Raw genomic sequence first — 23,342 nt, 5'->3', positions numbered from 1 at the left:
GTTTAGCAAAGGTGGCTAATAATATCTGCTCATCTACGCCATACAGTACTCTTTTCTTTCATCTTAGTCTTAATATTAGTTTATTAAATGTTGTTCACTTTTTTATTTTCGATTTTCTTGGATTAATCCACATGTGAGTTTGATTTACTGGTGTGTGTTCATTGCTCTTTGTATGGATCCTGTTTGTTAAAGTTACATCTTGTTTTGAGTTTTTTTTTTTTTTCCTTCAATTACCTCTTGTTGTCTTATCTTCCGAATAGGTGGTCAAAATATGGCGGGCTTGTTTGATTTGTATTTGAGAAACATGTTTTGAGATAAAAAAGTACCAAAATTTGTTTGGTTTGATTTTTTTTCAAAAGATGTTTTAAAAAATTATTTTGAGAGAGAGTTTTAGAAAAAATGATTGATTTGATATGTATGAGAAAGAGATTTGTTTGGAAAACTTGTAAACCAAATAAGTTTTGGAAAAAAAATTTGGAAAAATTTGTTTGGTTTGATTACTTTTGAAAACTTATTTGTAGATAATTTTTCCCAAAATTTTTTGAGAAACACAAACCAAACGAGGCCGGAATATTTTCATAACCTTATCACTGTTTTTCATTTGTTGGGTTTTTGGTTAAATTTGATTGCATGCAACTTAAATTTCCTTTTGAAATGCTATAATCAGAATTTAAGGCTCACATTATTTGGCAGAGTTTTTTAGTCATTTGATTTGATTTGATTTGTAATTTTGTCTTGCTGTGAACTATATGTATATAGCCAGTCATCATGCTATATTATCATAGGTTCTTTGAGGTGGGTTGTGTAGTTGAGACCTAATCTGAGAATTAGGAATCAAAAGCAGGTGAAGTGAAGTTAGAATGTACGGATGATCTTGCATTGGAAATAAAACTGAAATTTAGTATTGAAGGACAATCATGATTTGCTGAAAATTCACACAAATTCAGCAAAATTTGGATTAGGATTACGCAGCTTAATTAGAAAAAGTGAAAGTCCAGTAGAAAAGTCAGAATATTTGGTCAAATTCAGGAAAATCAGGTTTGGAATTATGTAAGAGCTCGTCATTTTGATGATTGCTACTAATTTGGCTAGAAATTCAACTGAATTGAATCTGTCTATGATAAAATTTTGCAATATTTGACCAAAAACTAAAACAATTAAAAAAATTATGCCTTCCAAATTTGGTCAAGAAAACAAAAGTTCGATGGACTTCTAAATTGAATGGAGATCCCTCACAAAGATAAACCTTGATGTGAAGTAACGCAATTGCAAACTCACGGTTTATTTATCCACCAAACGCTAAGAGCTATGCAGCATAGACACGGATACAACATGACACAGACACATCAACACAACAAATTCCAAAAAAGTAGGACACGAACACTGACACAGTTTAGACAAGCCACAAATAACTTTATATTGATATTATAATATATTATCTATGAATATATTATATTATATAGTTATATATGTGCATGACATATATATTAAATAATTGCTTTACACCAAGTAAATCTTGTATGTAATTCTGTTACATGAATTTTTAGACTACTGAACCATAATTGTTTAAAATCAAACAAATTATAGCAAACATATATAATTGCCACTTTTTCCTCATCCTTCTAAGCCATCTGCTTATACATTTTTTTATATTAAGAATGCTATATTATGTATTCTTAAGAATTATACGTTTTTTAAGGCTATAAGATATTTATGTCAAATTCTTATACTATAAAAATCATATGTTACCAAATATCTAGGAAATATTGGTCTCATATTTATATTTTAGTGATAGACATGGCCAAGAAGTGAAGAATACATCACAAAAAAAGTGTGTCCGAAACTAAGAATTTTATTTTTAATTGTGGACACATAAAAAGGAGTATATAACGCATGTCTAAGAGTGTCCATGGAGTGTTGGTGTCCTACATGTGTCCAACACAGACACGTCGCCTTCTTAGAAGCGTCCATGCTTCTTTGCTAAGAGCAACAAGGGAAAGCTCTTTTCTTCTTTTTTTTTTTTTTTTTTAATTCTCTTTGGCAGCCATAAGTCTGAAGTTTCTTTTACAATTCTCCAAAAACCATCAGTAACACTGGTAGAAAAACAGCTTCAACCAATTCAATTTCTAGTTGGACATAATTCATTGTTCTGAATATAGTCTCCTGTAGATAGCTTTAATAATACGCTCTACAGAAATGCCAATATATCACTAGGAACTGCAAATAACGAAGCACTTTTTTAGGATGGAACATTGTTACTGTTACTTTCTTTACCTCTTTTGTCCTTGTTGTTCCATGCTTAGTTTGATCTGAATATGCACTTTGCTTTCATTTTCTGCATATAATACTCAGAATGCTTTAATATGATCTTGTATTATTATTTATAAAGTTTGAATGTAAGAGCAGTTTGAAATGAACCAAGTCAGATCCTTATTCATAATTTCTGAAATTCATTTCAGAACTTCCTGGTGTAGCATAAACAGTACAAAGGAAAGATGGATCAGATAACCAATGTTGTGGAGTATGAGGCCATTGCGAAGGAGAAATTGCCAAAGATGATTTATGACTATTATGCATCTGGTGCAGAGGACCAATGGACTCTCAAAGAGAACCGAAATGCATTCTCAAGGATTCTGTAAGCTCCTTGTTTGTTTTTTTCTATATTGATTCAAGGGATTGATACTTTTCGAAAAAAATGAGGAATAAACCACGTCAAAGACAGATTTCTACCATTCCTTCTTTATTGTAGGCCATGATCAAGGGTAGAACTTTTTTTTCAGGTTTGATTTTGGTGTTTTTCTCTAAAAATATATTTTTATATTCAAAATATAGGTTTCGACCTCGTATACTTATTGATGTAACCCACATAGACATGACCACAACTGTGTTGGGGTTCAAAATTTCAATGCCCATCATGATTGCTGTTAAGTTTCTGTGGAAAGCTTCATCTTGCAGGTTGAAAAATGGATTTTTTTTAAAAAAAATTTGTTTCTATATAGTGAGAAGTGAAGACTATATGATGGCATTTGTTCTTCTCCAGGACAGCACCTCTAAATTGTGGCATTATCTTCTATAATTCCAGTACATTTAGAAGTTTTGACTGTGTTTGGACCAATGCGATCTATCACATTGGACAATTAATCAATTGCAATACAAAGCATGGTTGATTGAGAGTTTAAAATATTTCAAATAAATAATTGTACTCGTTAGAGATTTGTGCCATAATTGACAATTTGATATAACTGGTGCCCACTAAACTCACTTTTCCTTAAAATTGCTTCGAAATGTGTTTTGATAATCACTAGAATGATCTTTGCTGAATGAAAAGAAAACCTAAACTAGAGAAGGATTTTTTATTTTATTTTGAGGAGTTTGAGCCCATGGTATAAAGATTGATAAGGCAACCTAGCACCAATTGCACTACGAGGTTAGTTGTAGCTGTTGCAGGATTCAAATGTCCCTTTTGTGTCATCCATAAAGCTAGTAACCTTGAAAATAATATCTTAGCCCTTGAATTGTCTAAATTTAATGTCAAATGTGGATGCATGCTTCTTATAAGCGTTTAGAAAAAGAATTGTTTATTGATGTGACCTTTTCATAGACCCTTACCTTCTAACTCTTTATTTGGAAAATTATTTTTCATGTGAAAAGGAAAACATTAATTTATATTTAAACCAAATGTTTAATTTTGATGCAGGCGAATATGCAACAGCAAGAGCAGCATCTGCTGCTGGCACAATAATGGTTCAGTTTCTCACCCTCATTATTTCTTTTACTTGAATTTGCTTAATGTGTTTGTTCCATAATGCTGCCTTTCATTTGTGGGTCAAGTCAATTGGGTCTTGACATTCCAGCTAGTTCAGTTGTAATTACCATATATATGTCTCTATAGTTCACTTATGCATGGTTGGTTTTTCCAGACATTATCCTCGTGGGCTACTACCAGTGTTGAAGAGGTTGCATCCACAGGACCTGGCATTCGTTTTTTCCAGCTCTATGTGAGTATGAGAGTTCATCATGACTGTTTCTGATATTAGTAACAAGAATCCATTAAAATCCTGGTTTTTGTTAGAAAAAGTTGAGTTGTTCACTATTTTATCTCGATTCACATATTGAAAAAGAAAAGAAATTCACTCTAAAATTAGATGGTCATATGTAAAATATTGCCACTAATTCCAAAATCACAAGTGAATTATTTGAGAATTTCGAATTACTTAGCACAATGAATGATTGTAAATTGTTCATTTTTTATTTTTAACACTATGTTACATCTCATACTACCCAGTCAATTAATTTTTTCGGCTTATCCTTCAGGTGTACAAAGACAGGAATGTTGTTACACAGCTCATTAGAAGAGCTGAACGAGCAGGCTGCAAGGCAATTGCCCTTACTGTGGATACTCCAAGGCTCGGCCGTAGAGAAGCTGATATTAAGAATAGGTGAATCGGAACAAATGCATTATTTTCTTTAAAACCAACAATTTGAAGGATTTGGTTAAGTCTGTTTTTAATGCAATTATTACTCAACTGAATCCTTTATTTTGAACTACAAGAAGCTTCATATGTCCTAATTTTTTGTGTTGGTTCCCCTACAGATTTAATTTGCCACCACATTTGTCGTTGAAGAACTTTGAGGGATTAGATCTTGGCAAGGTTGATAAGGTGAATGATTGAATTATTCTAGACTAATGGTTTTCATTTATATGTTGTAAATCAAAACACAAAACATGCAGCGGAATAAAGTGTTTAGATCATACCTCGTTTGATCTAAAACCTCGTGGATAAATCACGTGCTTCCATACTCAATCAATCCCAGCAGTGGGGTGATATTACAATGGTGAATATCACCCACACAAACCACAGTGCAAAATGACTTTGATCGTTATTTTTGGGAGAGAGTCAGTATCATGGGTAGAAACAAAACATACGTTGTTTCTCTCTTGGTTACCCATAACCATATATCAGATATATATTATATTTATCTCATTTATCCATTGGTTAAATGAGATAATATCTGATATCTATATCATCTATCCATATCATGATATGATAGATATATATCCTGAGTGGCTCATCCAAATAGGTTTGAATTTAAATTCAAAACCCATTTGGATGAGGTTCAAAAGGTTCTAAGGGTCATGCCACATGGGCGCCCAATTTCTAACATCTCCCACTCGGACATGAGTTGGCATGACACTGCCACGTCTCAATCTCAATCTCCCCAAAAATAAACAATCTCATACTAGCCACTGCACCGTGCGACTGCTGAGAACACCTGCATGTGGGAGCTCTATACTAGAAACTCAAAATGAGCCAGCATAGAGACATCAACCCAAAAAGAATAGAAATAGTGTCTCATATACCCCAGACCCATCTAATTACACCGGTCCAAAAAAAAACATCTCTAATCCCTCAAAAAGAGCATGTTTGACCCTCTCAATTCTTGCAATATATTCACACTCAATTCGCCTCTCATACAGAGCGATGTGAGTTGCCGGCAGTGAATATACAACAGTGGTGTAATACTAGATGATCTTCCCTTTGCACTCATGCCATTTAGTTTAGGATTGACCGCTTTCCCAGTGATGTCCCTTAAGGGCGAATCATGCATGACCGCAGGCAACATACCAAAGTAGCAGAACATCAACCCCTTACCTTATGACATAGTCAAAAGTCACAAAAGGGTACATAAATGAAAGTCATATCAATAATGACTCGTAAGACTCACACGGTGAGGAAGCAGGGATCCATTCTCTCACCTCATTACTCGGTCGCTAAGCACATATAGTATGAATATATGTTACGGTGGAGTAACTCTTCCATAAAGAGTGACGTCATACTCGATACACCGTACAGATATTAGTCTAGTCGCTTTCTAGCGCCTAACCCGAATTCTCTATTTGCTCGCCTTCTAGGCGCCAAATGAGATCTCGAATCTGGCTAATCATAACAGGCACAACATGGAAAGTGGGTACTAACATCCATGTTTGGTCCTTAACACGACCTCATCTTGGTTATAACCAAGGCGACATACATAGTGGATGATTTAAGCCTCTCTTGGCTCCGAATAAACCACCAGTCTCATCCTTGCTCGCTCCCAAGCGCCAAAGGCGATTGCTCATGTGAGTGAGCCAATCTTGCCTGCTGACATCATCATTTGCTAATCATTATGACACAAACCATAATAGTGTCAACATCCCATCATCTCAAAATAAGTGATCGATTTAAAAAAAATTGACCACAGCTTGCGCAATTATAGATTCCAAACATAAGCCTTATCAGCACCTCTTGCGATAAGTATATACAACGGAATCCACCATGTGCGCCTCACATGAAATGATTTAAGATCACTACCTCTTGCGCAATAACCTCTCTAAAGATATTTTTGGTGACCAATTTGCGTTCATTCTTAATGCGCCCAACTAGCGCAGATGCGCCCAACTAGCGCATTGAATTTTACAAGGAGCAAATTAATATGCTTCTAATAAAGCATTTTATCCACAGTCTAATGAGCAAGGTCAATGTCTATACAACTCAGTTAACCATTTATCAAAGATAAAACTTATCATGCCGAATACGCCCACATAGCGTACTTTAGGCTCCCACAACAAAGAAAAAATCAAGGAATATAGGTCATCTGTTTCTCCCAAAGACAATCTGAGGATTCACTCAATAGCTAAGGCTCTGGCTTTTACCGATAGGTAAGTCAATGGGTTTGCAATTTTGCATCTAGAATCGTTCTAGGATATTCCTTATGTAAGTCATCGAAGACAAACCGAGAATTTTCCTAAAACAATCCCTAAGGATCGTACATCCGAGCATATGAATTACATCACCCATGTCCATCATATCTAAAATGGAGGACTGCCCACCCTAGGTGGCGACAACCTTATAAATTCCTGGCTCATAATGACTAAGTAAGGAAAAACTTCTTTTGGACCATTGATCATGCCTCAGTGGTCTTCATCGATCATCGTTGCCCTATCATGGCTTGACGAAATCTAAGAACCACTGTTTGGATAATTGCTTTAGGCTGTAAAAGATTTATTGGAACTAGCAACCTTTTTGCGCTCCTAACTTTTCACCATAAAAGCAGAAGGTAAATCCCTACAGATCTACTTATCCAATTCTCTAATGAGAAATCGGGTCACAATGTCCACAAATCAATGTTCCGAACTTATGTCAATTATAGCCTAAGTCAAAATAACCTCACTCCCCAGGAGGAAGTCTTCTCATGGTCTACACTTTCCTCAATGGTGCGACCATTCGGTATCTAGCGAGCCTTATGCCTCAAAAATGACTATCCAAATTACGCATAACTTTATAACAGTTTTGCGTCATAATGGAAAGTCAACCAAATTATAAAAATGGTTAATCCTCAAAGACTTTGTCTTAAACTGCGCAACATTGATCCACTTTCTAAAAACAGGGGACTAGAGCCTTTGGCATTATCCTAGGCTCTTTATCATCTTGCGGAGCAATCATGAATGTTTCCCTCTCAATCACCCAGTGATGACGTGGAAAAATTTCACATTTGCTACCACGCAACTAAGAATGTAGAGTATTCTGCTCTAATGGAGTAATCCATTAGTAGACACATCGCTCCCACTGTCCCTAGGATATTGGAAATTTCTTTCCATTCTCAACTAGGCTACATAGAGCGCTATGCTTGGAATTCTCCATCTTATAGAGTTCCGAAAACTCTATTCACGTCACCTTTACTAATAAAACTTTATGTGACTTAGTTACACTACCACAAAGTTGCTTACCTATATGCACATGACCCGGAGGGTTTGCATGACCGCATACAATAATGCGCCACACGACCCTTTGTGTTTACAAGACAGCATACAATAATGCGCTATAGAACCCTAGGTCTTAACTTCACAATCTTATGAGAAGTAGAATAAAGATAAGCTGCTTAATGGTTACAGATCGCCCATAGATGGCTCTCTGCTAACCCATTACTCAAAATGGAGTGTAAAATCTGATATGGAGGGCACTTAGTTAGGGATACAGGCAACAAACTAGTGCAATTCCCAATTGGGAAACATTTTGCGCCATTATCTACCTAACATTAACAATATTTAATTCCTTATCTCTACTACACCAGTGTGTTGTTGAGTACTAGGAATAATCAATTTTCTAAGCATCCATCTCTCTTCACAGAGTTTTTCTGAAAAAATAACTCAAATAGATACTCGCCACCTTGGTCAAAACTAAAAGCACAAAAAACTCTTATCTAATTGATCTCGACCTCATATGTGCAATGTCAAAAATCATCTCAAAACTTTTGACTTATGGGAGATCAAATAGTCTTGACTCAGATGCGTATCGTAATCTATAAATGTGTCGAGATTGAGGCTTAGCTATCATACCCTCACACATATCTAGTCACAAAATATCATAGTGGACTAAATGCGCCAAAACAAATGACCTTCTGCGGCTTTCCTACTTACTTGTGCGCACCCATTGCGAACAAAGTTACACATTCACATGAGAGCAGGATGTCATAAGCGAGTGGGCCCGAGAAGGCCTACTCAAACCATCGTGTCATCATCTCATTAATGTGATTAAGTATAATAAGCCACTGGTTCATGACCAATGTCATAAACTAATTCCAATCATCTTAATGTGTGAGTTCTCGAAGACAAGTTTTAAAGGTTTAGGCCCAACTAGGTAATGACTCACGACTAAGTCATATTCACTAGATCATAAAAAGGATGTCATGGAGATATCAACTGCGCCTAAGTTGCAAATTTAACTAGTAAGTGCTAATCCCCTGCACCTTCAAGTCAATTTTATTCTCCATACACTTTAATACATCTAGTTGAAAGATGACGATACTCCTCTTGCCATATCTATTTCTCGCTTCATAGTTACTTGCAATTAATTCTACTATCCACAAGAAGGAGAGAATAAGCTATCACCTATGGCAGCTCCTGAAGTAACTTAAGCGCGAATGAGGCTAAAGAGTCTAATTTTAACACAATGCTCTCACAAGCGATGCGTCAAATTCTTAGAGTCATTACAACCTTGTCGGCCTTGACCTTTTCATTACTATGCTGCAACGTTTGCGCTTAGTGGTAAATGTTATTCAAAACGTTAGCCTAGCTAAGGAATTATACAAAGAAGCCCTTCCTCATGTCTCACACTCAAGTGTGGAAACAGTAAGTGTCCAGACTTAGACAAGTTGGCAATGCTAATAGATTTTGCAGCCACTAAGCGCTAATCTTTTCACTTAGTGTTAATAGATTTTGCAGCTACTAAGCGCTAATCTTTTCACTTAGTGTTAATAGATTTTGCAGCTACTAAGCGCTAATCTTTTCATTTAGTGTTAATAGATTTTGCAGCTTCTAAGCGCTAATCTTTTAACTTCACATGATATTTCAATGCACACTATTATAGTGCATGAAATTTTGCTCCATCCAACTCCCAATAATTGGGTAGAGAGCAAAACACTGCTCATACTGGCTACTCGTCTTACACTTAATGACTAATTTATTTAAGCTCGCATTTCTTGGATGACGTGACTCTTGAATGTTACTTCATCCAATGATGTAACATTATTTACAAATCAAATTACAAAGTCAATCCGCGCAGCTCATTAGTCAAGATCATATACTGATCTATTGAGGGCTTACTAATTTCATAACTCCAAAACTCACCAACCAAAACTATGTATCGTGCCGCTAACTATAGCGCACACATTAGTTTTTATTGTGCCAAACAAGGCAACAAAACCACGGCGAATTTGAGTCATGTTTCCTTACTTTGGCTCAATTAAGGTTTGACCTAAAGTCTCCAAGACTTTTGCTCATCTAAAGAATGGGATTAGTTTGTTCACATTTGAACATCTCTACTAAGTCTAGGTCAACCAAATTAACTTCCATAAGCTAAATCAATTTAGAGAGAAATTCGCATTGGGATTAATTTGATTAGTATAATATAATTTTGCCGCAAAAATCTAAATTAAATAGTGACAATGTTACACAAGTCGCAAGATCGAAAATCCGCTATGCTCGTAATCATCTCTTGCGCCACAAGTAACAATTATCCAAAATTTAGTTTAATTTATGCGCAAAATATTGGTTTTCGGGAGTTAATCTACAAAGATTTCTCTCAACCGAATAACCTCCCACTGACTATGGCATATACAAAGCATGATAAATTCCATACAATAGCATTTTAATGTAAATCTTCAAATAACTCATGCTATATTTATTTAATAATGGAATTCTAATAAATAAATAAATAATCATGCTCTTCTAATTACAACATATTACAAACCCAAAAAAATATGCTGTATTCAATATTTAAATTATGCCATAACAGAAAGTACATCATCCTGAAATTTTCTGGTATTTTCTGGAATTTTAAATAACTAATTAAACACACATAAAATTAGAAATAAAAAATCCAGAAACTAGTAAACAGAAACAATATTCAGATTATGCCATAATTAAAATGTACATAGTTCTGAAATATTCTGAAATTTTTCTGAAATATTCTGGAATTTTAAATGACTAATAAATACACATAAAATTAGAAATAAAAAATCCAGAAACTGATAAAATGAGACAATATTACCAGTAGATATTAAAACATTTCAGAAGTCCACAATAAAAATTTCAACCCCAAAAAATTATTTATGCAATACCAGCATCATTTTAAACCATAAAAAATGAATTATTAACACAGAAAAAATATTTTTTATTTTCGTAAAATTTTCAAAAATTTTATAGAATGTAGAAAAATTAATTCTGAGTCTAAGGGTACCAACCATGCTTAAAACAAAGCTATAACGAATAAATTATGGCCAATTAACGCAATTCAGAATTAAAAAACAAACAAACAGAGTCTTAGAGCCAAACCAGGCGGGAAAAACGGCTCGGCTCGGCTCGCGGCTCAGCGCAACTCGGCTCAAGGAGCGGCTCGTCGCGCGGCTCAGCCGCGGCTCGGCGCTCGGCTCCAGCACGCGGCGCGCGTGCGGGCGCGGACGGCGCGTGTGCGTGGACAGCGCCGCCGACGCGCGCGTGATGGCGCGTGCGGGCGCGTGACAGCGCGTGGGCGCGCGTGGCAGCGCGTGGGAGCGCGTGGCTGCGGCGTAGTGGCGCGTGAATGCCACGCGCCGCCTTCCAGGGTACTGACTGGTCCGATTTTTGTACTTTCGGACTCCTTTTTCCAAAATAAAATCATTTATGCTCTTAAAAATGACATTAATGATCATAAAAATGAAATATTTTGGATCTCACTATCTTTTATAAATATACATATGATAAAAGAAAGCACGAAAATATCCATTAATGGCTCTGATACCAATGTAAATCAAAACACAAAACATGCAGCGGAATAAAGTGTTTAGATCATACCTCGTTTGATCTAAAACCTCGTGGATAAATCACGTGCTTCCATACTCAATCAATCAATCCCAGCAGTGGGGTGATATTACAATGGTGAATATCACCCACACAAACCACAGTGCAAAATGACTTTGATCGTTATTTTTGGGAGAGAGTCAGTATCATGGGTAGAAACAAAACATACGTTGTTTCTCTCTTGGTTACCCATAACCATATATCAGATATATATTATATTTATCTCATTTATCCATTGGTTAAATGAGATAATATCTGATATCTATATCATCTATCCATATCATGATATGATAGATATATATCCTGAGTGGCTCATCCAAATAGGTTTGAATTTAAATTCAAAACCCATTTGGATGAGGTTCAAAAGGTTCTAAGGATCACTACAGGAATTTTGAGTTTTAACGGCGTTTTAAAAACGCCGGTAAAATCCTGAAAAACGCCATAAAAGAGTACAGCAACGTTCAATATTTTCGTCGCTGATACGGCCGTTGCAATAGCTTTACAACGTTTGAAAAACGTCGCTAAAAACATTAGGCGGCGTTTTTGAAAACGCCACAAAAACTTTGACAACCGATTACAATTCCGTCACAAATAACGTTTGACATCATGATGACGTCATTTAGTGGCGTTTTAAAAAATGCCACCTTCTACCTTTTATTTTTTTTATTTTTTTTTGGGGTGGGTGTGTGGGACTGATTCTGCATAACACACCACAGGGTCAAACAATTTAACAAAGAACGCAACTTGAAATATAGCACGACACAAGATCACAATTTTTACATATTCAATATATTGTAATCAAACACATCCATAAAAACATTATACGGAAAAGGGGAAATAGTGCATAAAAATTATCTCAATCATTCGTACAAAAAATACCATCAAAGTACATCTTTATAAACCATCATCCAACTCATCCATCCAAGCACCAATAATTTGGTTCCATCTTGCCAATGACATGATCATGAGTACCCAACTTTGACAAAACAGTGGCACTGAAAAAACACAACAATTCAAAACAAATAAGGAAAACCAAAACCCCTCATTTGGTCCATTCCATAAAAATCCATGTACAAAAAAGCAATTACCAGAATGCTACTACACAGCAAAAGAATTTTTAATTTCAAAATTTCATCAGCATCTTCATAAACAATTTTTAATTCTAGATGTAACAGTTCATCCAAAGCAATATATAGGCAAACCAAACGAATAAATTCCAATAAGGAAACAAATATAAACTAAAAATAAAATCCTAAACAAATTCGACTTCATTAATAAATTAAAATTCACAAATAAACTAAAATTCTAATCTTCCATTTTTTTCAACCAACTCCTTTTTGTTCTCCATCAGTAGTGAACCATCAGTATAGCTTAGTAATATTGACAACCATGCTAAGGAAACACATGATGCTGAATGAGACATTCATGGAAGCATAAAAAGCATACCTCCGACCTTTTCCATTGCATTAGTTGATTCCTAAGATTAAGACCCCTCAAACTCTTTGAAATTATAGAAAGGAAACATACAAATAACTGGAGTTGAATAACTAACAGACCTTGATCTTTATATTTTTCATATAAAATGTTCAATTCTTTGTAGTTTGATTGTTGTTTAGCCACTGCAAAAGGGAGCCAAAAAAGGTCAAAAAAGTTTATGTTAGTTTGAATTGAACAACTTGAATATGATTAAAAGAACTTTGTAGTCTATATTATCTTTGTAAACTCAAACAAACAATAAACAAGAAGTCATATACCAAGCAACAAAGTAGGTTTCAAGAAAGAAGTAGCATTATGAATAAATCCAAAGAGCTCTGAATATTCCTAGGGAAATAAAAGAAGAAGAATATGGCCCAAAGATCAATAAAGTAATTAACATCAAGGACAAAAACAAAAACAAAAAAAAAGAATTTTTTACGTATGAATGATTATCAAAAGAAAAAGAGAATAAGAAAAAGAAGAAGAAGAAGAAGAAGAGGCAAATTAACCATGTAAATATAATAGATTTGACTAACTAGGATATATAAAGTCACTTGCCATTTTGAAGCAACATTCATAATCAGAACAACCTCCCATTGTAATTGCTCATTTCCCATTGTAACTGCTCAGAGGTACATCATTTCCGCATATGTTTTGCACTTTCAATTCTATTCAATCAGCAATTACTAACCACATATTCACCAAAAAAAAAACTACTAACCACATACAATGATAATATTTGACAAAAACAATGGAAAGCTTCAAACCAAAGAAGGTGGCCACCACCCTCTCACAACTACAAACTTACTGCTAAAAGGGTAGGAACTGAGTTGTTGGTGTAACATCTTAATACAGCTCCTCTCTAACAGCAACCTAAACTTCTAAAGCCTAGCACATTATTATGATATAAAAAAATAAAAATAAAATAAAAAGAAGCAATTATGTCATATAATTCTAATCCAATTATATGAAGTTCTGCTACTGACTATGAGTGTGTCTTATTTTTCCACCACCAAAAATTAAAAGCTACAAAAAGAGACAAAAAAGAAAAAAGAGAATACGATAGTCCAATAATACAAAAACAGTATGGTGACCCAACACGATGTAAGCGGAGTTTCATAATGCTCTGCACATCAACAAAAACAGAGCAATGGTACAAATGGGAATTGGATGAGAACCTTTTTGTTCTTGTATGGTGACCCACCTTATGACAGACCAATAATACAACTTAAAACTTTCAGAGAAAACACACTCACTCATTCACACATATATATAGATCTCAAACAGGTATGAAAAATTTAAAGAAAGAATTTAAAAAAAATTTAGTTCTAAAAAAATTCATTACCTGAACTAGCTGATGTTAAAAATCCATATCGAACAAGACTTCCTTTTTGCTGAACTCCTTCCGTTTCTAGTGTTGTCTTTCTTTTTTTCCCAGGCACTGAAACAATGAGTGCACAAGTCACCACCACCACCCCTGCAGATATTAGTTGCTGATTTAGAAAGTCAAATTACCAGAAGTAATCCTTTTCAAAACTAGTAGTGACAACAAAACTAGACTTGTGCAGATTCCCTTATTGAATTTATACCCTGCACATGTCAAAGTTTAGAATTGACAATGTTTAAAACAAAACTTTTGCATCATTAGCATAAATCAAATACAAGCAGTAAGAAGGTAATAAAGAATTAAAGAAAACAAATCAAACTATAGAATGCAGAGAAATAATAATAATAATAATAATAATTCAGAAAGAGAGGCTCAATCAAACCTGAGAAGGGTTTTGCGGAGTAGAAATTCCAAATTCAGCCTCCATTGCCATCGGACCAACCTACCTGTTGCTGAAAGTAACGGACAAAAGGGAAAATCAACAACTCAAGGGTTTATTAAACATGTTAAATACTTAATAAGCATTACAATAAGTACACGTATTTATTAAACACCAACTCAAGGTAACAAGTGCACAATAAGTACACATCACAAACTAATAAGAATTACAACAAGTGTTTCCATAAAATGACAAAAAAGGTCACTAGAAGGGCGTAAACATACCCTGCTCAGCAAGGTGCTCGTCCACCTCATTTGCTATCTGTTTCCCAACAACATACAAATTCAAACTTCTTAGCCAATTAGCAACATCTACATGTACACATAGATATACATTAAGTTGATAAAAAGATGAGATGAAATTCAATTAAGACCTTATTAAAGTACTCATACTGTCTATTGCCAAGGCCAAACACTCCATAAGTAAGATTCTGAAGCCATTCCCCTCTCTCTTTACCCTATGAAAAATCATATATAACAAACAATGAACCCCCCAAATCTACTTTCTCAAAGAACCATAATATCAATATACACTGAAATTATTGAAATTTATCTCTGTAAACCATTTATAGAACCTTGCAGCATTGTCCGTTGGCTCACCATTTTCATATCTACAGCACAAACAAACAAGAAAATAAATTTAATACATAGCTACACCTACGCACAAAGTTACAAACAATCAGATATATATATATATACATCATGTCTGTATGTGATTAACGAGGAAGGTAGGAATTAAAAACTCACATAGCTAAAAAGAAAAATGCCAAACTCTCTTTCTTCGACTTCTCCTCATATTCCTCATCATCTGCCGCATAATCATCCTATGAACCATATACATAATTTGATATATAAAAAAAAAACATCAACATCGATAATCGAGTACCATCAAACAATCAAACCTTTAAATAAAAACAAAAAAAAAAAGAAGGTCAAACTCACCAAATCAACTACTTTAAAGGTGGCCTGATGGGAGGTTAAAAGAATCATCCAAAACAATAAACATGGGTTTTCAAGGAATAAAGCTACAGATGGGAGGTTAAAAGAGATCTGATACACATAAAAACTTCCCCTAACTAACATAGATTCCATGCTCTTCTTCTGCAAATTATGCCTCAAAAGCTTGGAACGATCAAAATTTATAGTAGAAACAAGCAAAAGACATGAAATGAGGATGGCCAAGTTTAAAATTTACACATTGACAATTAATTAAAGAGATACATTGAAGATGACATCGACAACATCGACGATTTTGTAGTTGCAGAGGAAAGCTCTTCCGGTGCTGATGGTGGTGGTTCAGTAATGAAGACGACATCGACGTCGTTGGATTAGGCGGCAACATCCTCACCGCGGCGGTGGCGGCGACTCCATCGTCATCGTCATCGTCATCGTCCTCCTCATCATTCACGCTCTCCTCTGAACTATCCTCACCACCATCTTCTCTATTACTCCTGTGAATCAACTTATCTCCTCTCCTCCCCTTGCTCCGACTCGACCGATCTCGGTCCCGGTTCCTGTCTTGATCCCACTGATCTCGATCCTTCTTCACTCAACTGGTCTATCTTCCTCTGCAAAATTATCAGAATTAGAATCAAGAAAAACAAAAACCGTCAAGAAATTTCAACCAAATCGATTCAAGAATCGATGGATTTAGAATTAGATCTGAACAAGTCATCGCAATCGAACCTGGTGAATCTCTCAAGGAGACTGGGGAGAGACACATAAACCCTAGATCATTCAATCTATACTACAGTGAGAGAAAACGATAAGAGAAATAAAGACTGGGGGAGAGTGAGCACTGTTATAAATGGAACGTGTGTTTATAATAAAGGATAACGCGTAATTTCACTTTATTCCACAGCGTTTTTCAAAAAACGTTGTCTAACAAACGTGGTTATAGCCAACTTTTGTTGTAGTGGATCATGCCACATGGGCGCCCAATTTCTAACATATGTTGTGTTCATGGTTATTAGAACGATTCATGATTCGATTTGAGTTTCAAGCAAAACTATTTGATTCGTGCATTAGAATCTTAAATTGAATGAATCTTACAACTCAATTGTGATTTCCTATTATTCATTGCGAGTCATCGTGATTCACGCAATTTTGTCATGTTTGCATAATACATGAAATGGCATCTTTTTTTTCACAGAAAAATAAAAAATAAAAAGAAGAAAAAAGAGATCAACTAATTATATTGATATATGTAGTTTTATTTGTATATATACATACAATTTAGTTATATTGATATTCATTTCAGTTTAAACACTCTGTGTATTTTTATATGTATATATATAATTATATATTATGTTAAATAAAGTAAACCTTACAAGTCATGATTCATGATTCAATATGGTTCATGAATCAAGATTCGATTCATGATTTGACAACAATGATTGTTTGCTCATGATTAATTTTTCTGGTGACCATGCAGACCAATGACTCTGGACTAACTTCATACGCTGCCAGCCAAGTTGACCAGTCTCTTAGCTGGAAGGTAAGGTGACTTTTTCTACTGAGATTTCTTGAACTTAGCTGGAAGTTAGCTATTTTTTGAATAGCTTATCTTTGGCATTTTGGACAGGATGTGAAATGGCTTCAGACGATCACCCATTTACCAATCCTAGTGAAGGGTGTCTTAACCGCTGAGGATGGCAAGTAATGTAGTGTTACTTAAAACTGAAAAGTTCTCTTCACATTCTTGAGCTCCAACTTGTTGACTTCCTAACATTCTCATCATATATTCCACATTTTTTTTTTTTTTTGAAAATCATGCAGCGAGGCTAGCAGTACAAGCTGGAGCAGCAGGCATCATTGTGTCAAATCACGGAGCTCGCCAACTTGATTATGTCCCTGCAACAATTATGGCTTTGGAAGAGGTACATGGTGTTAAGTAAATTTCATTGTTGAGTCTCTGAGTGACGCACAATCTTTACTTTAATTTTCTTTGAAGGATAAAATATACACGAAACATCGTCATTCCTTTCCCAATGTTGTCAGATGGATGGAACTAAAAATTTGTATACCAAGCCAGCAATTATAGGAAGAAAAATACTCATTCACTGATTTTTTAACAAATCATGCAGCAAAGAAAGCAAGATGAAAAGATAAACTCTGCTTGTGGGTGAGAAAAAAGGAAACAAAGAAAACAGAAACATTCCAAAAAAGTGTAGGAGCATTTGGCTAGCTATGTTTTTGAGTCTCTCTTTTGTTTTGTTTTTCTTAGTCAAATTAAATCAAACAGCCAATTTTAATTATTGTACAAGTGGAAGTGGTAAAAGGTTTAAAATATATATGTATGTATAATCAATGTGAAATTGCAACCAGAGGTGCTCAGCATCATAGTGATTGTTATAAATTATTGTTGCGCCAATCCAAATTACAGTATATAGTCATCCATTTGGGAATAGACCATTTTAGTTGGCTATTTGGCTTTTTATGAAAACACGTGCAAAAAAGTAGAGAGAGTGATGTGATGAGCTATTTTGTTTTATTGGCTATTTTAACCTAGTCCATCCCAAACACCCCCTAAATAAAACTTAACATACATGGGGTACAACTTAACAAGTTTGTAATTTTTTTGGGGGTAAAAAACACCTATAATCCCTGAAGTGTGTCTTCTGTGTCTATTTGGTCCTCCTAATTTCATTTTATTTGAGATCTTTCTCACACCTCAACAAAATTCTTGAATACTTAAGCCCTTTTCCTTGTTGAGTAGTTTCCCAATCCCTAACTTATTTCAGTGCAGGATCAAAATAAAGTAAAATAAAAATAAACATTTGTTCATGTTCACAAGTTAAATCCATTTGTGTAAGTCTGACAAATTGTGTTTCCTTGGAGGTTACTTACAGGTGGTTAAGGCTGCACAAGGCCAAGTTCCTGTTTTTCTGGATGGTGGGGTCCGACGTGGGACGGATGTCTTCAAAGCATTGGCTCTTGGTGCATCTGGAATATTTGTAAGTGAATAGAATGTCTTACCCTTCATAGCAAATCCAAGAAAGAATGACCTCTGATGATTAAAGCAATGAATTTAGTAGACAGGATCCTCTTATCTCATGGCTCCCCCGTTTTTCTGTCCCAAATCTCATCTCAACCGCATGATTAAAGTCAGAGAGAGTCATCCTGTGGGGGGGGGGGGGGGGGGGGGGGGGGGGGGGGTTGGTTTGGGACATGTCGACAAAGGAGAAATGGGATAAAGGATCATGTGGTGATTTTTAGTTATCTATCTCATTTAACATATGCACACTCCTAGAAATTTCCTTTAAAGCTTTATGCAAGATCTGTGTTTTTCATAAAACTTGGTTCTTGGTCATTCTTGGAGTTGCTCACATTTGTCATGACAAATTCCAGATCGGGAGACCAGTCTTGTTCGCATTGGCTGCTGATGGCGAGGCTGGGGTAAGAAAGGTACTTCAAATGCTTCATGATGAGCTTGAGCTAACTATGGCATTAAGTGGTTGCCGCTCACTGAAGGAGATTACTCGTGACCACATTGTGACCCCATGGGATGCTCCTCTTCGTATTGCACCCAGGTTGTAAGATAATCTTACGCCTATGCGACGCTGATCTGGTGAAAGGATAAATGTCTACAGCTTCTTCATCACCTCCAATAAGATTTTAAAATTCATGGCTTGAGAAATGATGGAAAGAAATGAATGATGTTACAAGCTGCCATTGACGTATGTGCTTTTTCTGAACCAGGATAAATATGTGTTGTATTAAATTTTCTTTTGGGAACTTTTTTTCAGGATATGGATCTTATTTTGTGATGTAATAAAAGTTGGAGTGAATTGTTAAGTGCATTGCATCCTATGAAGCATGGATACTTTGAAAAATATGCCGTACCCGTTTCGGGTACTTACCAGCGTATCGTACCTCGTATGGTACTTCTGCATACGTACCGGGTACACAAAACATGTACCCAAGTTTTTTCTTCTTAATTTTTGACGAATCCAGACGTACCTAGTATATATCCAAGTTGTACCGTACCTCAGTTGAAAAAATATTTTCCTTCTACTACAAAGATAAAACTCATTTCACTAGATTTCTTTTTTAGTTTTTATTTTATACTTAGCATGATTTTAAAATTAAACTATGGTTCGTAAGTTATTTAATATATTGATATTTAATTTTGATTTATACTTTCCCTTTTGGTATTAAATGTCAATTATAAGTTGGACCTTAACAAATTAAACCATTTAATTAATCTTTACATTACTCTAAATTAAAAATAAATATTTTTCTACAAGCGTACCAAGCCGTACCCGTACCCTATTTTTTTTGAATTTTACCATATCAACGTACCCGTATCGTACCAGTACCAGTACTCGTACCCGTACGTGTGCTTTATAGATTGCATCATATATGTTATTGATATCACATAATGTGGATTTGGTTGTTGTGTATCTGAAAAACAAACTGAAGTATAGGATTTCTATACTATGCTGTTTAGAGTTGCAAAATAGAGTGGAAACATTCCAAACATTTTTTCTAGCCTGTTTCTTCTTGCCTCCCCTGCAGCTTGGTAGCATGGAAGAAAATATAAACATTACATGCATTTTTAATCCACCGACGAAATAATTGCTCAATAACACACAAGATTTAACGTGGTTCGGCAAGTCGCCTACGTCCACGGGCAGCGGATTCACTATATTAAACAAAATGGTGAATTACAACACTCTCTGTAATTCTCTCTCTCTTTGCTCTCAGCTCACACCTCTCAGCTCTCCAAATTCTGATGATCTATATCCTCTCCCTCCTGTCTCTATTTATACACAAAGGAGTAGGTGGGAGAGCCTTCATTCTTTGACTTTTGACATGGTTGGTGGCCACCGAGCTTGACTTGGTTGGTTGCCTTCCATTGTTGACATGAGGATCACCCCTTTCACATGGGGTGACCTCCAGAATCTGTAGCCAATTCAACAAATCTCCACCTTGGCGAGGATTCTCTTATTCAACATAGTGATCGATCAACACTGCCATGCACCCGAAGGTGCTCAGTTCCGAGAGATGTTGACCAAGTCCAAACAATGTTGGAACTTGATCCCAGAAACTACCTTTGTGAGCATATCGGCCGGATTATCTGCAGTACTAATCTTTTGAAGCAGAATATCCCCTTCATTCACAATTTCTCGGATGAAATGGAAACGGACATCAATGTGCTTGGTGCGGGCATGATGAACCTGGTTCTTTGCCAAACAAATGGCACTCTGACTGTCACAAAACACCTCAACGTGCTTCTGAACAATTCCCAAGTCTTCAATTAACCCATGTAGCCAAATAGCTTCCTTAAAGGCTTCCGTTATTACCATGTACTCTGCCTCTGTAGTAGACAAAGCCACCGTTGACTGAAGCGTTGACCTCCAACTTACCGGCCCTTTAGCAAGCGTAAATAAATACCCTGTTGTTGACCGGCGTTTGTCTAAGTCACCAGCATAATCTGAGTCCACATATCCTTCCAAATTTTGCTCGAGTCGATTATCTCTCTCGAACTTCAATCCCAGATTGACCGTGCCATGTATGTACCTTAGGATCCATTTCACTGCCTGCCAGTGATCTTTTCCTGGATCATGCATATACCTGCTTACCATACTCACAGCATGCGAGATGTCAGGCCGTGTACAAACCATAGCATACATTAATGCACCAACTGCATTTGCATATGGAACCTGTGCCATATGCTTCCGTTCTTCTTCTGTGCGTGGAGACAACGAGGCACTAAGCTTGAAATGAGGGGCCAATGGTGTACTTACAGCTTTGGTTTTCCCATTGATGCCAAATCTGTCTAACACCTTTTTCAGATACTGGGTTTGTGTCAGACAAACCGTGCCCTTCTTCCTGTCTCTCTTGATCTCCATGCCAAGAACTTTCTTTGCTTCTCCCAAATCCTTCATTTCAAACTCCCTTGCTAACTGTGCCTTGAGTTTGTCAATCTCCACCTTGCTCGTAGATGCAATCAGCATATCATCTACATATAAGAGCAAATAGATGAAGGAACCGTCGGGAAGCTTACGGAAATATACACAATGATCAAATTGACTTCTTGTGTATTCTGTCTCCATCATGAACCGATCAAATCGCTTGTACCACTGTCTCGGGGATTGCTTCAATCCGTACAACGATTTGTTCAGCTTACAGGCCCAATTCTCTTTTCCAGCAATTTTGAAACCATCTGGCTGGGACATGTATATCTCCTCTTCAAGATCTCCATGTAAGAAGGCAGTTTTGACGTCGAGTTGGGCGAGCTCGAGATCAAACTGTGCAACCAAAGCTAACAAGATGCGAATAGACGTGTGCTTCACAACAGGTGAGAATACCTCATTGTAGTCTATTCCTTCCTTCTGAGCATAGCCTTTAGCTACCAATCTAGCTTTGAATCTGATGTTGTCTCTGCCTGGAATGCCTTCCTTCTTGGTGTAAACCCACTTACACCCAATTGTTTTCTTGCCTTTTGGAAGTTGCACCAACTCCCAAGTCTGGTTCTTGTGAAGTGACCCGATCTCTTCATCCATAGCCTCCTTCCATTTGACACTTTCTACATTATGCACGGCTTCTTTGAAAGTGCAAGGAATATTGTCTTCAATGATTGGAAGTGCATAGGCTACCATATCGGTCATCCAACTGGGTTTCTTAGTCACCCTTTTCCCTTTCCTGATTGCAATGGGTTCTGATTGATGCGGAGCCTCTGGATCTTCATTTTCATCTGAACTCTCTTCAGAGCTATCCTCTGAGACTTCTTCAGGATGGTTGATTGGCTGACTAGTCTTTGTTGGAGTCTCAAACTCCACCTGCACTGACTTCTTCAATGCTTCCTCATTCTGTTGAGGATTTGATTGCTTCAGCATTGCAGACTCATCAAAGGTAACGTCTCTTCTGATGAGAACTTTCTTTGATTCAGGGCACCACAGTCTGTATCCCTTGACGCCGTCACCGAAGCCCAATAAGATGGCTTTCTTGGCTCTTGGATCCAACTTAGATTCTGTAACATGAAAATATGCTGGACATCCAAAGATACGTAACTGATCATAATCAGTAACTGGGACTCCTGACCATACCTCCATGGGAGTCTTCCCATCTAATGCTGCAGTAGGTAGTCTGTTGACAAGATGACGAGCATAGTTCAATGCCTCGCCCCAAAATGCCTTGCTCAATCCAGACTGTGTCAGCATACACCGGACTTTCTCCACCAAAGTGCGGTTCATGCGTTCTGCAACTCCATTCTGCTGCGGTGTTCCAGGAACTGTGAAATGTCTCACTATCCCTGCATTCTGGCAAACCTCAAAGAAGGGATCTGATGTATATTCTCCACCATTGTCAGATCTGAGCTTCTTGATCCGTCTGCCTGTCTGGGTCTCAATCATCTTCTTCCACGTAAGAAAGATGTCTAAGACTTCATCTTTGTGTTTCATTGTATAAATCCAAACTCTTCTAGAGAAATCATCAATGAACGACACAAAGTAGTGTTTACCTCCCAACGAAGCAGTCTTGGAAGGACCCCATACATCAGTGTGGACGTAGTCTAGAATCCCTTTGGTACGGTGAATTGCAGTACCAAACTTGATTCTTGTTTGCTTGCCCAATACACAATGCTCGCAGAACTCAAGCTTCCCCGTCTTGGCGCCTTTCAACAGGCCTTGCTTTACCAATCCTTGTAAAGCCTTCTCA

General features: G+C 36.4%; 2 protein-coding genes across 7 annotated transcripts; one reads left to right on the top strand and one right to left on the bottom strand.

Moving 5' to 3' along the window:
- LOC114297557 (glycolate oxidase-like) lies at positions 1 to 19,480 on the top strand. Its single transcript, XM_082887273.1, has 12 exons — positions 1 to 45; positions 2,460 to 2,635; positions 2,833 to 2,923; positions 3,652 to 3,744; positions 3,921 to 3,998; positions 4,315 to 4,439; positions 4,595 to 4,661; positions 17,113 to 17,175; positions 17,263 to 17,332; positions 17,457 to 17,557; positions 18,530 to 18,634; positions 19,029 to 19,480. The coding sequence occupies exons 2-12, from the start codon at positions 2,496 to 2,498 to the stop codon at positions 19,215 to 19,217; spliced, it is 1,122 nt and encodes a 373-aa protein (XP_082743399.1). The 5' UTR covers positions 1 to 45; positions 2,460 to 2,495; the 3' UTR covers positions 19,218 to 19,480.
- Positions 12,130 to 15,893, bottom strand: LOC114258716 (NADPH--cytochrome P450 reductase 2-like). Of its 6 annotated transcripts, none has more exons than XR_014340082.1 (9): positions 15,621 to 15,890; positions 15,426 to 15,502; positions 15,242 to 15,289; positions 15,072 to 15,136; positions 14,904 to 14,990; positions 14,623 to 14,686; positions 14,199 to 14,330; positions 12,934 to 12,996; positions 12,130 to 12,372 (listed from the first exon to the last, which is right to left on the bottom strand). XR_014340082.1 is itself a non-coding variant. In XM_082887268.1 (8 exons), exons 1-7 carry the CDS (start codon positions 15,768 to 15,770, stop codon positions 14,204 to 14,206), a joined length of 624 nt encoding a protein of 207 aa, XP_082743394.1. In that variant the 5' UTR covers positions 15,771 to 15,888; the 3' UTR covers positions 12,471 to 12,996; positions 14,199 to 14,203. The 6 variants fall into 6 exon arrangements, 4 of the variants coding, with proteins under 4 accessions (XP_082743394.1, XP_082743395.1, XP_082743397.1 ...); XR_014340081.1 differs by having other exon boundaries at positions 14,623 to 14,692; positions 15,621 to 15,888; XM_082887268.1 differs by lacking the exon at positions 12,130 to 12,372 and having other exon boundaries at positions 12,471 to 12,996; positions 14,623 to 14,692; positions 15,621 to 15,888.
- Positions 19,481 to 23,342: the final 3,862 nt, after the last annotated feature.

Source organism: Camellia sinensis, chromosome 9 (genome assembly GCF_055761805.1).
Source record: "Camellia sinensis isolate YWXY chromosome 9, ASM5576180v1, whole genome shotgun sequence".
NCBI classification, from domain to species: domain Eukaryota; kingdom Viridiplantae; phylum Streptophyta; class Magnoliopsida; order Ericales; family Theaceae; genus Camellia; species Camellia sinensis.
Note: the sequence above shows the minus strand (reverse complement) of the source record. Positions and strands in the feature narration are given on the sequence as shown.

Excerpts from the sequence above, each read along its gene's own strand:
- LOC114297557 (XM_082887273.1), top strand. The coding sequence starts at position 2,496 with ATGGATCAGATAACCAATGTTGTGGAGTATGAGGCCATTGCGAAGGAG. Across the intron at positions 4,662-17,112 it reads ATCTTGGCAAGGTTGATAAG|ACCAATGACTCTGGACTAAC; the intron begins GTGAATGATTGA and ends GTGACCATGCAG. Across the intron at positions 18,635-19,028 it reads TTGGTGCATCTGGAATATTT|ATCGGGAGACCAGTCTTGTT; the intron begins GTAAGTGAATAG and ends GACAAATTCCAG.
- LOC114258716 (XM_082887268.1), bottom strand. The coding sequence starts at position 15,770 with ATGGAATCTATGTTAGTTAGGGGAAGTTTTTATGTGTATCAGATCTCT. Across the intron at positions 15,503-15,620 it reads CCTTTAAAGTAGTTGATTTG|GATGATTATGCGGCAGATGA; the intron begins GTGAGTTTGACC and ends TATGGTTCATAG. Across the intron at positions 14,693-14,903 it reads CGAGCACCTTGCTGAGCAGG|CAACAGGTAGGTTGGTCCGA; the intron begins GTATGTTTACGC and ends CGTTACTTTCAG.